Raw genomic sequence first — 13364 nt, forward strand, 5'->3', positions numbered from 1 at the left:
GTCTGAGGGGCTTTCTGGCATGAAGTTTATTGAATTGTGGGCCACCAGATTCTTCTGTGCCTGGCCCCTTTTCTTTTCTCTTGTTTCCTCTCCTGCCCTTCTTCTTTGATTGGGTTAATGTTTGCATCTCCCAGGTTCCAGGTCAGGCACACTCTCCATGCTGTCATTTGAAGGCCACATGCATGCTGGAGTGGTGTTACCTGTACCACCTTTATTCTTCTGGGATAAGGCCCTGGGTCCTTGAGAAGGGCCTTATTGCCTATGCAATAAGGGTCACTTCTGTTTCTAGTCGTTACTCCTCCATCTAGACTGTAATTAGGATGCATCCATTTTGAAGTTTTAGTTACTGTTAATCACCGTCATGGCTTCCATTGTGTTAAGATCCTGTACATCTACAATTTGACAGATGATGAAGTGAGGTTCAGAGCAGTGAGATGACTTCGAGTACAATCACATGCTAGTGGCCAGCGGGATTGGACTCTGAGCCCTGATTTGTGAATGTCCAAGTCCAGTGACTTTGTTTACAATTTCAGGGTGCCTTAATAATAATCCTTTGTGTTTAAGAGCTGTCAGCAGAGGAACCTGAGACTGCGATGTTTTAAGGGACTAATTCCAGGTCACACAGCTAAGGGGCAGAGCAGTGCCTTATATCCAGGTCTGGATTCCAAGACCAGCTCTTTTCTCTTTATGCCATTCTGTCCTATGCCATCTTTAGGCCAGAGAACTGTGGAGCTTCCTCCTAATATCTGGGTCTGGAAAAAAGTTATCATATGCTTCTGCGCTGCATATGCCTCTCCAGAAGCAGTGTTTTCTGAGAATCAGGAGATAGACTTATTTTGCGTCACAGGTCTCTTTTATGTCAGCTTCTGTACAGATTTAGCTCCATGTTCAAGTCATGGCCAACAAGGCCACCCTCTGTTATTTTTATCTTTGTTTTACAGCCTTCTGTTTCACTAACACACATGCATACATGTATATATGGGAATCTAAATGTATTTTGTTGGAGGGAAGTCCAGGAGGCAAATAAAGAGAAATGAAATTCTACGGTTGCAAAATTCACTTCTGGAAAGTAGACATACAGAGCAGTCCCTACTCTTACATTTCTTTTCGAAATATAATTTTTTTTCTTTCCTTTTTTTGGGAAACAATATTAAAATAGAACCCAGTCCTACAGAAGCCGTTACCATCAGTCCAACCAGTGTGACCCTAACCTGGAAAAACGACACAGCTGGAGTAACGAGTACGATGGAAAATGGGCAGATGAGTCTTGCAAATCAAACAGGTGGTAACAGCACATACTCAAGTCCAGGAAGCGATGGGACTTCAGGAGATACCACATTAGGTAAGATGAGTAGCTCCCAGGAACGATCATGAACCATCCTTCTTGTCCTGTGTCCTAGAGCCTTGCCCATTCAAGTTGCCTGCTGGAAAGAGATTGATTTTCATTAACTGTGGAAGACGAGAAAAGATTCTATATTGTTTCCAGCCCAGGAGTTCAGGTGACAGGATCACTCAGTATTAAGGTCCTGTGTGTTTTGGGGTATTTTAGCTACTTCCAACTGTTTGGTTGAAAATTGTTTTCATTATTATTGATTAATACTTACTTTTCTGCTAGGACTTGGGAACGGAGACCTGTTAGAAATGTGTCTTGGGCTTCCCTGGTGGCGCGGTGGTTAAGAATCTGCCTGCGAAGGCAGGGGACACGGGTTTGAGCCCTGGTCTGGGAAGTTCCCACATGCCGCGGAGCAACTAAGCCCGTGTGCCACAACTGCTGAGCCTGCGCTCTAGAGCCCGCACGCCACAACTACTGAAGCTCGCACACCGCAACGAAGAGTAGCCCCCGCTTGCTGCAACTAAAGAAAGCCTGCACACAGCAACGAAGACCCAACACAGCCATTAATTAATCAATTAATTGAAAAAAAAAAGAAAAAGAAATGTGTCTTGATGGTGTTGGTAATTACTAGGCTTCTTTTAATCTCCCCAGGGAAGTTGATGCTATACTTGTATTCCTGGGAGCTTCTGTTGGGCATGAAAGTTTGATATACTTTAGAGAGGAGTATGTGCTTCAAATGAAATAAGAGTCCAGGGACTCTTATTAAGCTTAGATTTTTCTTTAGTTTAGATGTCAGTACCCTGAGCCACCTGTTACAGCTGCAAATTTAGCTTTTTTTTTTTAAGCTGAAAAGAACCAAAAATATAAAAAACAGATGAGACGCTCTTTTTAAGCTGAGAAGAATACACAATTTAAAAAAGAGGTCCTGTGTTGCTTTTCTGATCACACCCTGTGTCGGGTGTGCGCTCATTGGCTGGTGAAGGCTGTGGAAAGCTGACCTCCTGAGCCCATGGTGTGAAGTGACCGCCTGGCACAGCGCCTTCTGCACACGGAGCAGGCCAACGCTAAACCAGTGGTTTTCAACATTTTTTTTTTTTAAGCCTGGAAACTATTTCCTTAAATAAAATCTTGCCCAGATGCCCAGTAAGTAAAAAGAACTGAAGAGAGAGGAGCTACAGGGATGCAGTGTCACAGGTACCTTCAAAAACCTCCTGGAGGTTCTCAGCACAGTTTCAGAGAAAACAGAAACCCACAGTAAAGATTTGCTGTATTGTGAGAGAGAGAGGAAAAGAAGGAGAGGGCAGAGAGGAGATAGAAGAGAATTAAGGAGGAAGAAGAAGACAGAATTTAGAAATGCTGATGGGACAACGTGATACAGAATTGGTGACTATAGGAAAGGGGAGGTGGACAGGTGGCCAGAAGCCCGCAGCCCAGGAACCAAGGATCCTCAGTCCACCTTAAAGCCCCCAAGGTCAAGGCTGTGTTTATCAGCTCCTGTTTACTGAGCACATACCATGTGCTTAGCTGTCCTTAATACATCAGGGTGTCCTCACAGTAACCCTGAGGGCTACAGTGGAAGAAATGGTAATGCCGAGAAGTTAAGTTTCTTCTGAGCTCCCAGAGTTATTGAGCCATCATGTAGAGGGAACCCAGCAGCCTGATTCCAGAGCGCTGTGGTACAGTGGTGTTCATAACAGTTACCCAGATCATTGAGATGGCTGCTTTATTTGTGTTGCGCGTGTCTTTTTTTTTTTTTTTTTTTTTTTGCGGTACGCGGGCCTCTCACTGCTGTGGCCTCTCCCGTTGCGGAGCACAGGCTCCGGACGCGCAGGCTCAGCGGCCATGGCTCACGGGCCCAGCCGCTCCGCAGCACGTGGGATCTTCCCGGACCGGGGCACGAACCCGTGTCCCCTGCATCGGCAGGCAGACTCTCAACCACTGCGCCACCAGGGAAGCCCCTGCACGTGTCTTTTTTAAAGAAACGTGTGACCCGATGTAGAAATCTTTGCATCAGAAGCATTTGATGTGAAGAACAGAATTGCAGAGTGGACCAGCTCGCCTCAGAGCTGGATGGTGCCTTGCAGTCGTCCAGGCCAGTGTCTTTGAGTTCAGCCACCTCAAGCAGGGTTCTGGAACTGTCTGCAGTGCTGCCTGTGCTTGTATCAATATATGCTTAAAGCTGGAGCCCTGGGCTCTAGTTTCCCTGATGCTACAAGTAGTGTGCATTCTTGAGCAAGTCACCCTGCTGTTCTGAATCTCCATGTTCTTATCTCAAGATTGAAGGGAGTGGATGTCATCTTGGCCAAAATGGTTTGGTTTATGTCACAACCAGTCAAATAAAGTGATAGAAAGAACGGAGGGGGGATAATAGAGACTGGAAATGTTCTGAAAATTTCCCTTGGGGTTGGAATACAAGGAAGAGGGTCTTCGTTGAAATGTCTTGATACTGTGAAATATTATTTGTATTACCTGGAATTGAGACCTTTAGATGTAGCAAATGATCACTTTTTTTGGATGCTTATTCCTGATATCTAAGACAAATATTAAATGCTGCTGTTTAAAAGGGCAATTTAGAAGAGTATCAGATCACTGTTGGAATTAACTGTCATGGAGAACAGTTCAGCTCCTAAAAAATTATGGCCTTAAGGTTTATGCTTTTCTCCTTTTTTTTCTGCATAATGATAAGTTTTCTCCCTGCTGTGAAATGATGGAGCTGCACTGGACTCTGATATAATGGAAGTATTTTGAGTGGGTCACATTGAAACATCAATGTCCCCAGTCATTCTTAATGAAAGGTGACTACAAGTATCTTATTCCATCAGTGCCCACTGTGTGTTTTTAAAATAGAGCCTCATCCAGTTTCTGGTCTTCGTGTTGTCTTCGTGGGTGTGACGCACGTTGCTCTTACCTGGAAGAACGATAACATCACTGACACCTGCCGGATGTTCCTTGAAGGAAGCCAGGAGTCGACTCAAAACTTAGCACTCAATATTTCAGACCTGAAGCCAGGGGTTCAAAAAAACGTCACCCTGTATCTTTCAAATAAGTCACAGAGTGACCCTCTGGTTACAGAAAATAGCTTAGGTGAGTTACAAAAGTGGGCTTCTGATCTGCCTTGCTGGTTTTGACTTTCAGTAACTTATAGTTAAGAAAAATTGTTCTTATAATTTGTACGGAGTTTAGAATTTATAGAGGTCTTCTCCACATTTTAGTTTGACCTCCACGAGTGTGTGAGGAAGGAGGGGAAAATGTTCTTATTTTACAGGTCAGCACAGTGGGTGTTGAAACTTTTTGGAGCCTGGCATCCAGGAAAGTAGCTGGGCCCTTTAGCTTCTTAAACTTTCGGTGGGGGGGGCTTCCCTGGTGGCGCAGTGGCTGAGAGTCCGCCTGCCGATGCAGGGGACGCGGGTTCGTGCCCCGGTCCGGGAAGATCCCACATGCCACAGAGCGGCTGGGCCCGTGAGCCATGGCCGCTGAGCCTGCGCGTCCGGAGCCTGTGCTCCGCAACGGGAGAGGCCACAACAGTGAGAGGCCTGCGTACCGCAAAAACAAACAAACAAACAGACTTTCGGTTGGATAGACAACAGATGTGTTAACCCAAGTAGGCCCGCCGGAGGAACTTAACCGCATCCATTGAGAAAAGGGCTGCTTATCAGGCAGATCTAGCAGGTTCTTCTGCATTGACAGTGGAGTAGTCATTTTCAGACTTCATAGAATTTTCAGGGGTAACCCTGTGAATTGAGAACAAGTACTCAATCCCCATTTTACACATAAGGAAACAGATGTACAGAGTAGGTGTCAGAATTCTTGATGGCAGGTGACAGAATCAGACTTGAAATAGCTTAGACTAAAAGAGCAACTGCTTGGCTCGTGTATATTTCCCCACCAGGGGCAGCAAGGCCTTGAAGGAGGAGAGGAGGTGACTCTTGTCTCTCTTTCCTGCTTCTTTCTTTTTACCAGCTTTCCCCTGGTTCAGCGGTTCTGCTTGTTTCACCCTCTCTCAGCAGGGGACTGGTCCAGGGAAAGAATTCCTTGAGTGGGCTCTGCTTAGCCAGGTGTGAATCATGAGGTTGTCCTGGAAATCCGTGTTTGGAGTTGGGTGGGAGACGATGGTTTCTTGAAGGAAGCTGGGAAGAGATGCAGATCGCTGAGTTGGAGAGGGAAGCACAGATATCTGCGGTGCTACCTGGGCTAAAAGTGCAAAGTGCAATACCTGCCCCAAATCAGGACCCTTTCACAGAGAATGAATGTGCGGACACGGTGGAGGGGAAGAGGGGGTGGGATGAACTGGGAGATTGGGATTGACATATATACACTACCATGTGTAAAACAGATAGCTAGTGGGAACCTGCTGTATAGCGCAGAGGACTCAGCTCCGTGCTCTGTGGTGACATAGATGGGTGGGATGAGGGGGGGGTGGGAGGGAGGTCCAAGAGGGAGGGGATGCATGTATACATACAGCTGTTTCACTTTGTAGTACAGCAGAAACTAACACAACACTGTAAAACAACTATACCCCAATTAAAAAAAAGAAAAGGCAAAAAACCTCACCAAACCCCCAAATCAGGGCCCTTTCAGGAGCATGTGTATCTCTGGGGGAGGAAGGGAACAGGTGTTTGTGGAGTCCCAGCTGTGGGTACTGTCTGATGTGTCGTCTTACGGTGGGGAGGGCACCGGCGCTGACGGAAGACAGGGATGCACTTCTGTCGCAGGTAATGTCTTTGCCTTTTGTGTTTGAAACAGATGCCAGCAACACAGACCGCTTTCTGCAGCCACTCGGGAGCCCCACTGCCCCTGGGTACAAATACGGACTTGAACCTGCACCCCCGTTCTCTGACCCTTCTCTGCCCCAAGACACCACGGAAGTCCTGCTTTTTGGGTTAAAGTCTGACACACAGTACAAGGCCACTGTTTATCCTCGAGCAGCGAATGGTGCCGAAGGACAGCCCCGCACCACAGAGTTTAAAACAAGTATGTTGAATTTTGTAAAGTGACTTCAGCCAGAGTTTTCTAGCACAATGTTTGTCTTCTGTGATTCTGGTTCCGAGTTATCTCTTGCTTCATAAGTAGTTTTGTTGCGGGAGAGAGTTTTCTGGAAGAGGTTTTGGACAGAGCAGATCCAGTGAAGAGAGTTTTCTGGAAGAGGTTTTGGACAGAGCAGATCCAGTTTCTTCTTAACTCTGTGGCCAAGACCCTTCTTTCCTTGAGCTCATTACAGCATAGCTGCTCATTTCCTTGAACAGATACCGTGTGCAGATGCTAGGGGCTACCTCATTCTTTCTTTCATAGCTCTGCATACTGGCCAACGAGACAAACTGGCATGATGTTTTTCTCTTGTAACTTGATATTCATTTTGTCCATGTTGGTTAAGTATTTTCCCCTTGAGAGAAGAAAATGAGTTTCCTTTTTTGGCCTGAACTTGGAAGGCATACTGACCTTCCTATGATACTTGCTGACATGCACATTGCTTCTTTCTACCTATGATCTGTCCGCACTGCCACTCTGTAAATTGAACAGTTTTAGAGACTTTTTGGTTTGGTGCTGATGAGGGGGTAAAGAATGGTTCCTGCCCTCAGGGAATTGCAGTATAGATGGGGAATCAAGGCAAACATATATGGGAAAGCACACGGTCAGGCTCTGTGGGTTCAGGAACAAATGCTGTAGCCTTGCAGCTGTTGGGGGCTTGCTTGCAGGCAACACAGACTGACTCGGGTTATCTTATCCAACGATATCTCTATTCTATATATGACAGTCTCTTTTCTGTACAGTAGAAGCTAACACCACCATCATATTTGTAAGTCAGATATACTCCAATAAAAATTAAAACAAACAAACAAACAAACCCCCAAAATGTATCTGTTCTGAAAGGCTGTCATAGATCCATAGAATGGAGGGAGTAAGGATGGAGGCTGGAGGACCAAGGACAGAAAACAGTCGAGCATCCAGGGAACTCTGGGGGGCTGGTCCATGCTGGAGCTGGTGCCAGTCTCTCAGGATCCTAGGGTGGAGAGGGTGTCCTGTTGCTTTCTAGATGGCTGTGCTGGGGAAGGGAGCCGCTGTCCCTCCAGCTTCCACATGGGTGATAGGCACTTCCTCCCTACAAGGGGAAGAGGGACTTGGGTGCTGCATAGGCAGCCCATGGTCACTGTGCACTATAGTTGCCCACTAAGTGCTGTGGACATGGGAAGGCTGGAGCCTGATTTTAATATTAAATCCCAAAGGAAGGCCTCTTCTACAGGGAGGATCTGAACTTTCTTTGAAGGGAGGATAGGATTTGGATAAATGGAGAGGAAGCGGAGGATGTGTCAGCTGAGGCAACGTCATGAGTGAAAGTGCAGATGATGGACGCTGAGGTACGAAAGTGGAGAGGCACTGGGAATAGGTAACATCTCAGGGACTCTGATGATTCTGGAGGGGTTGATTCATTTCCTAGAGAGATGGTATATGTGTGTTTTGAGAGCTGCTCTCTCTTTTGGAGGGGCTGGGAGGATGTGCTATAGGACACCTGGGGGCAATTTTTGGCTGGGGGAGGAGTGGGGGGAAGGGACTCCTCCAGGGGTGCCATTGACAGTGGTGGGGCTGTCCTACATACAAGATGCTTGTGCAGGGAGGTGAGTGGGGCTGGAATCTCGTCTCTGGGTCTTTCAGCAAGCCACACACCCCGGGGCAGAGCCATCCAGAGGAGGGCCTTTTTGCCTGATCCTGCTAAAAGCGGCCTGTGGATTAGTGTGGACCTGGGGTTCCCTGCTTTTTAAAGTGATTTGAGTGGAATTAAAGTAATAGTGATTGCATTTTTGGCTTTTGGTCATGTGGATATACACAAAGTCTGGTTGGTGTTGACTGTCCTAGTGCTTAATAAATAATAATATTATATAATATATACTACTATAATAATTATATTATAGCCTTAACCCTCTCTATGTTGTGTGTGTATGTATATGTGTGTGTATACTCATGTGTACACACACACACACACACACACAGATACACATACATGTGTGGTACCAGGCACTTTTCAAGTGACTAATTAGGTGGGATGGAGTTAAGGACACCATCAGAGGATGTTGAGACGCCTGAGACTAGTCATGATAGGAAATTACGTCCAAAGCTGAAGAGTAAGGGGGAGGAGATGGTGTTTCTGGAGCCGAGCGAGGGCTGGGGCAGTGGAGGACACAGCTATGTCAGAACAGGTGACCCAGAGCAGGAGGCAGTGAGGAGAAAGACTCCCAGCTGCTTTCTCCTCCAGCCCCCCAGTAGCGTGCCCCTATCGCTCACTGGTGGAACCTGGTCCCAGGCCACCTGGCAGGGTCTCTACCCGCCACCCGTGCACCAGTGATGCAAGGTACAGGGCTCAGCCTCCCCGGGGCACAGAGCAGGCAGGAGAAGGACAGAGGGTGGATTGGGAGAGTGGGGTGGGCAAGTGGTGAATAACTAGCACTCTTGTGTTACCTTTTGTTGAGTTAGGATTATTATCCTAACTTTATAGATGAGGAAACTGAGCTCGGTGATTTTCCTAAGATCCACCTGCCTATTCAAGTAGAGCTGACCTTGGAACCCAGACCTGCCTCACGTGAAAGTCTGTGATCTTTACTTGATCATGTAGAGTATAGTGTTCATTCTTGGATGGGTGCATGCTTGAGACCTTTTGGGGTCACCCAGCACCTAGGGGGGCATGTGTAGAGTCCATGTTATTGTTTGAGGAGTCTGTCGCATCTCTAAGCGTCAGCTCACAAGAAGAGCATAGAGTAACTGTGCAGTTGCAATTGGCCACATTGTTTTCACTGAAGATGCTGCCTGACTTTTGCTGGGACCGCCCTACACTCAGGTATGTTGCGTTAAATGGTGTAGAGTAGGAAGGAAGAATCGCTAAGAGTGTTTCTTAGATTAGATGACGTTCCTTGATGACAGCATCTCTCCCTCTCTCTGTCTCTTTCTGTCTGGCTTGCCCATTCTGGTGGTTGTTAACTCCTCTTGTGTCTTTGCAGATTCCAGTCAGGTGTTTGACATCGAAGTTGTGAACATCAGTGCCACAAGCTTGACCCTGACCTGGAAAATCAATGAGAATGAGCCATCTTCTGTCTATACCTACAAGATACAAGTTGCTGGCGAGACAGATCCCTTCAATCTCACTGTCCATGAGACTCGTGCCGTCATCACCCCACTCAACTCGAGCACGTTATACAACATCACAGTGTGGCCTTTCCCTGACAACGGTTCTGCAGGCATACCGGGCTTTCTCCAGGTGTACACCCGTGAGTCCACTCATTGCTTTGCTAACCTTTCTTGCCTGCCTGCTATGCACCAGGCTCAGATACAAGACAAATTGTGTTCCTGCCCTTGAGGAAAGCACAGCTCACCTTGTGGGTCCACAGGGACTCTTATCACCTTCAGGATGTGTGATCTTATGACGGTGACCACTGATTGACCCTGCCCACACGCCCAGCATCGCGTGACGGGCTTTCCTTGCACGGTCTCATTTAATGTTCACAAATCTGTGACATGGCACTGGCCTCATTTTATGGATGAGGAAGCCAAGGCCGAGAGAGATGCTATGGACAGGTGTCAAACTGTGTGAGTGTCAGAGGTGGGATCAGACAGCTGGGCTGTCTCAGCTCCAGCCTGTGCTGGTGACAGCCATTCTAGTGTGCTAGCGACAGGGAGCAAGTTGATACATGGAGACAAAGAGAACCTGGTTATTCATGTCCCTTTGTCCTTTGGATGCTGACGTTATAAGGAAATAGGACACAGCTATGTCTTGTCTTTTCTTTCTTCTGATCCAGCTGTCTCTTAAAGACAAGACGTTAGGCAGCAGATAAAAACCATTCTGTTCCAAGGACGGTCCAATAATTAAAACAATAATGGTGTGCCAGTAGAGTAGTAATGTAATAATATAGTAATATCGGTATTGCACTGTGCCACGAGCTTTACATGTATTGTAGTGGTCTTCACGGTAGGTGTTAGGATCCCTGTCTTACAGATGAAAAGACTATAGCTCAGCACAGCTGAAGTGTTTGCCCAAGACCACAGAGCTGGTAAGCAGCAGGGCAGGGACTTGGACCCAGGGGTGCCTGGCTCTGGATCCAGGGCTCATCCCACCGGAATACTTTATTCGAGTGTCTGTTGCTTTCCAAGAAGCACACCTTAGGCATTCTTACAAACGTCTTCTGACTGGGTCTTCGGAGTAAATGAAATCTGCTTTTCTTTTCTTCACCTTTTACTTTTTTTTTTTTACTGTTTAATCTCTCTATTAGTTAGGATCAGGTTCATTGTGAGTAACAAATTCCCCAAGTATCCAAGACAGGAGTTTATTTCTCTCTCATTATAAAAGAAGTCCAATGCTAGGTAGGATGGGATGGTTAGCTACCGCTCAGTTCCAAGAAACAGAAACCATGAGCTATTTTAAGCTGAAGAGGATCTTATCTTGGGAACTGAGGGTTTATAGAATCATTGGAAGTGCTGGTGTGTTAGTTTGCTAGGACTGCCATAAAAGTACGGCAGATTGGGAGGCTTAAACAATAGAAATCGACTCTCTCACAGTTCTGGAGGCAAGAAGTCTGAGATCAGGTGATTCAGGCTTGGTTTCTTCTGAGACCTCCCTTCCTGGCTTTGTAATGGCCGGCTTCTCCCTGTGTCTTCACGTGATTCTCCTTTGGTCTGTGCATGTCTGTGTCCTAATCTCTCTTTTTTAGAAATTTTATTGAAGTATAGTTGATTTACAATGTTGTGTTTAATTTCTGCTGTACAGCAAAGTGATTTAGTTATACATAAATATATTCTTTTTCATATTCTTTTCCATTATGGTTTATCACAGGATATTGAATATAGTTCCCTCTAATCTAATAAGGATACTAGTCATAATGGATTGGATTAGGGCCCACCTTAATGGCCTCATTTTACCTTAATCACCTCTTTAAAAATCCTACCTCCAAATATAGTCAGATTCTGAGGTACTGATGGTTAGGACTTCAACATATGAATTTTGGGGGGACACAATTCAACTCATAACATGTGGGGTGCAGCTCTAGGCTGGGATCCAGAAATGACTCCCAGCCTAAGGGTGCAGAACTCCCCATCCAGGGAGTCCCCAACTGTGTCACTGTCAGCAGCCCTGGCTGTAGTTGTTGGCTCCAGGAATGTACTGAGCTGCCGTCCTGGCATCAGGAAGCTGCAGCCACTGCCATATTGTTGGTTCTATAGCCAGGCAGCCTGAGCTGCAGGCATCACACCCACATTCCAGTTACAAGAAGGAGGAAGGATAAAAGGTAACGCTCCATCCTTTAAGGATGCTTCTTGGGAGCCATATGGTCCTTATACTCACATCCCATTGGCCAGAACTTAGCCTAGTAGCAAGGGAGGCTGGGAAATGTAGTTTTTCTTTCCAATAGCCATGTACACTGCTAAGAATCTGGGGGTGTATGATTAAGGAAAACGGAGGGGGGAATGGATTTTGGGGGCCAACAGCAGCCTCTGCTGCACTTCCTTAAACAGAGACTCTGGAAGGCTAAGTAATGTATACAACATAGGCAGCCAGCAGTGGCCAAGGTCCTCCAGTGCCTGAGCCCTTGACCCATGAGAATTTACACCTCTTCTCATTTCCTTTGAATGACTTTGTACAACTTAAACACCAGTTTCTGCACTCCTGTGGCCAAGTGTTCTCTTGTTGGTTAGAAACATGAGTTTCTGAGGGGCTTGTGTTGTAGGTGATAATACAAAAAAGAGAAAAAGAGAGGTTGGGTGTCCCAAGTGTACGTTTAATCTCATTGTAAATATTTTGTGAGGTTCAGTCACCCTTGTCTTCTGGAGAAATAGATTCTTAATCTAGTCATTTACTTTCTACCCACAGCCCCCTGTCCAGTTTCTGACTTTCGAGTGACAAGTGTCAGCACAAGGGAAATTGGCTTAGCATGGAATAGCAATGACTCTAATTCCTTTGAGATACATATCACACGGGATGAAGTTGGAGTAAATCAAACAACCACCGAACAAAGTATTGTCATTCGTGGCTTATCCCCTGGAACCAAGTATCGTTTTGACATATTTCCACAAGGACCAGATGGGACTAAAGGGGATTCTCAAACAGTTAACGGTACAACTGGTAAGCAAATAGGTTGTATTTTCTGAGAAACAGTCATGTTTCTTAAGGGAAATCAGTATAATTTATAAATGTCAAATTTTCCAAATATTGCTTTTCTTTTAATTATCTAAGAAAAACTTTTTAACAAGTTTATAATGACAGCAATGCATATTCATTATGTAAAATACAGACAAGCAAAAAGAAAAATCACATGTAAACCAACAACCAGAGATAATAACTAATAGCTTTTGATGCGTGATGTTTTAGAATTTTAAGGTATAGAAAGGTGTGTATGTGTATATATATTTTAACAAATATTAAAATCCTGTACATGTGTTATCTGCTTTTTTTCATTTCAAGTTTATTATGACTATTCTTCCCTATTAGCATAAATATTTCTGCAGGATAATTTTTTTTTCTTTATTAAACATCTTCATTGGAGTATAATTGCTTTACAATGGTGTGTTAATTTCTGCTTTATAACAAAGTGAATCAGTTATACATATGTCCCCATATCTCTTCCCTCTTGTGTCTCCCTCCCTCCCACCCTCCCTATCCCACCCCTCTAGATGGTCACAAAGCACCGAGCTGATCTCCCTGTGCTATGTGGCTGTTTCCCACTAGCTATCTGTTTTACGTTTGGTAGGGTATATATGTCCATGCCACTCTCTCACTTTGTCCCAGGTTACCCTTCCCCCACCCCGTATCCTCAAGTCCATTCTCTGTAGGTCTGTGTCGTTGTTCCCATCTTGCCCCTAGGTTCTTCATGACCATTTTTTTTTTTTTTTTTTTTTTTAGATTTCATATATATGTATTAGCATACGGTATTTGTTTTTCTCTTTCTGACTTACTTCACTCTGTATGACAGGCACTAGGTCTATCCACCTCACTACAAATAACTCAATTTTGTTTCTTTTTATGGCTGAGTAATATTCCATTGTATATATGTGCCACATC

General features: G+C 45.4%; 1 protein-coding gene across 1 annotated transcript in view; it reads left to right on the plus strand.

The window, feature by feature from the left end:
* The window catches only part of PTPRJ (protein tyrosine phosphatase receptor type J), a gene marked incomplete at its 5' end in the record, with an annotated part of 170871 nt that overhangs the window by 116404 nt on the left and 41103 nt on the right, over nucleotides 1-13364 (plus strand). The window contains 4 exons of the mRNA XM_082845514.1: nucleotides 1160-1342; nucleotides 6077-6304; nucleotides 9319-9585; nucleotides 12177-12428. Coding sequence (XP_082701640.1) covers nucleotides 1160-1342; nucleotides 6077-6304; nucleotides 9319-9585; nucleotides 12177-12428 — 930 coding nt within the window. The remainder of the gene's footprint in view (nucleotides 1-1159; nucleotides 1343-6076; nucleotides 6305-9318; nucleotides 9586-12176; nucleotides 12429-13364) is intronic.

This window comes from Leucopleurus acutus, assembly GCF_964270905.1.
Source record: "Leucopleurus acutus genome assembly, chromosome: 8".
NCBI classification, from domain to species: Eukaryota; Metazoa; Chordata; class Mammalia; order Artiodactyla; family Delphinidae; genus Leucopleurus; species Leucopleurus acutus.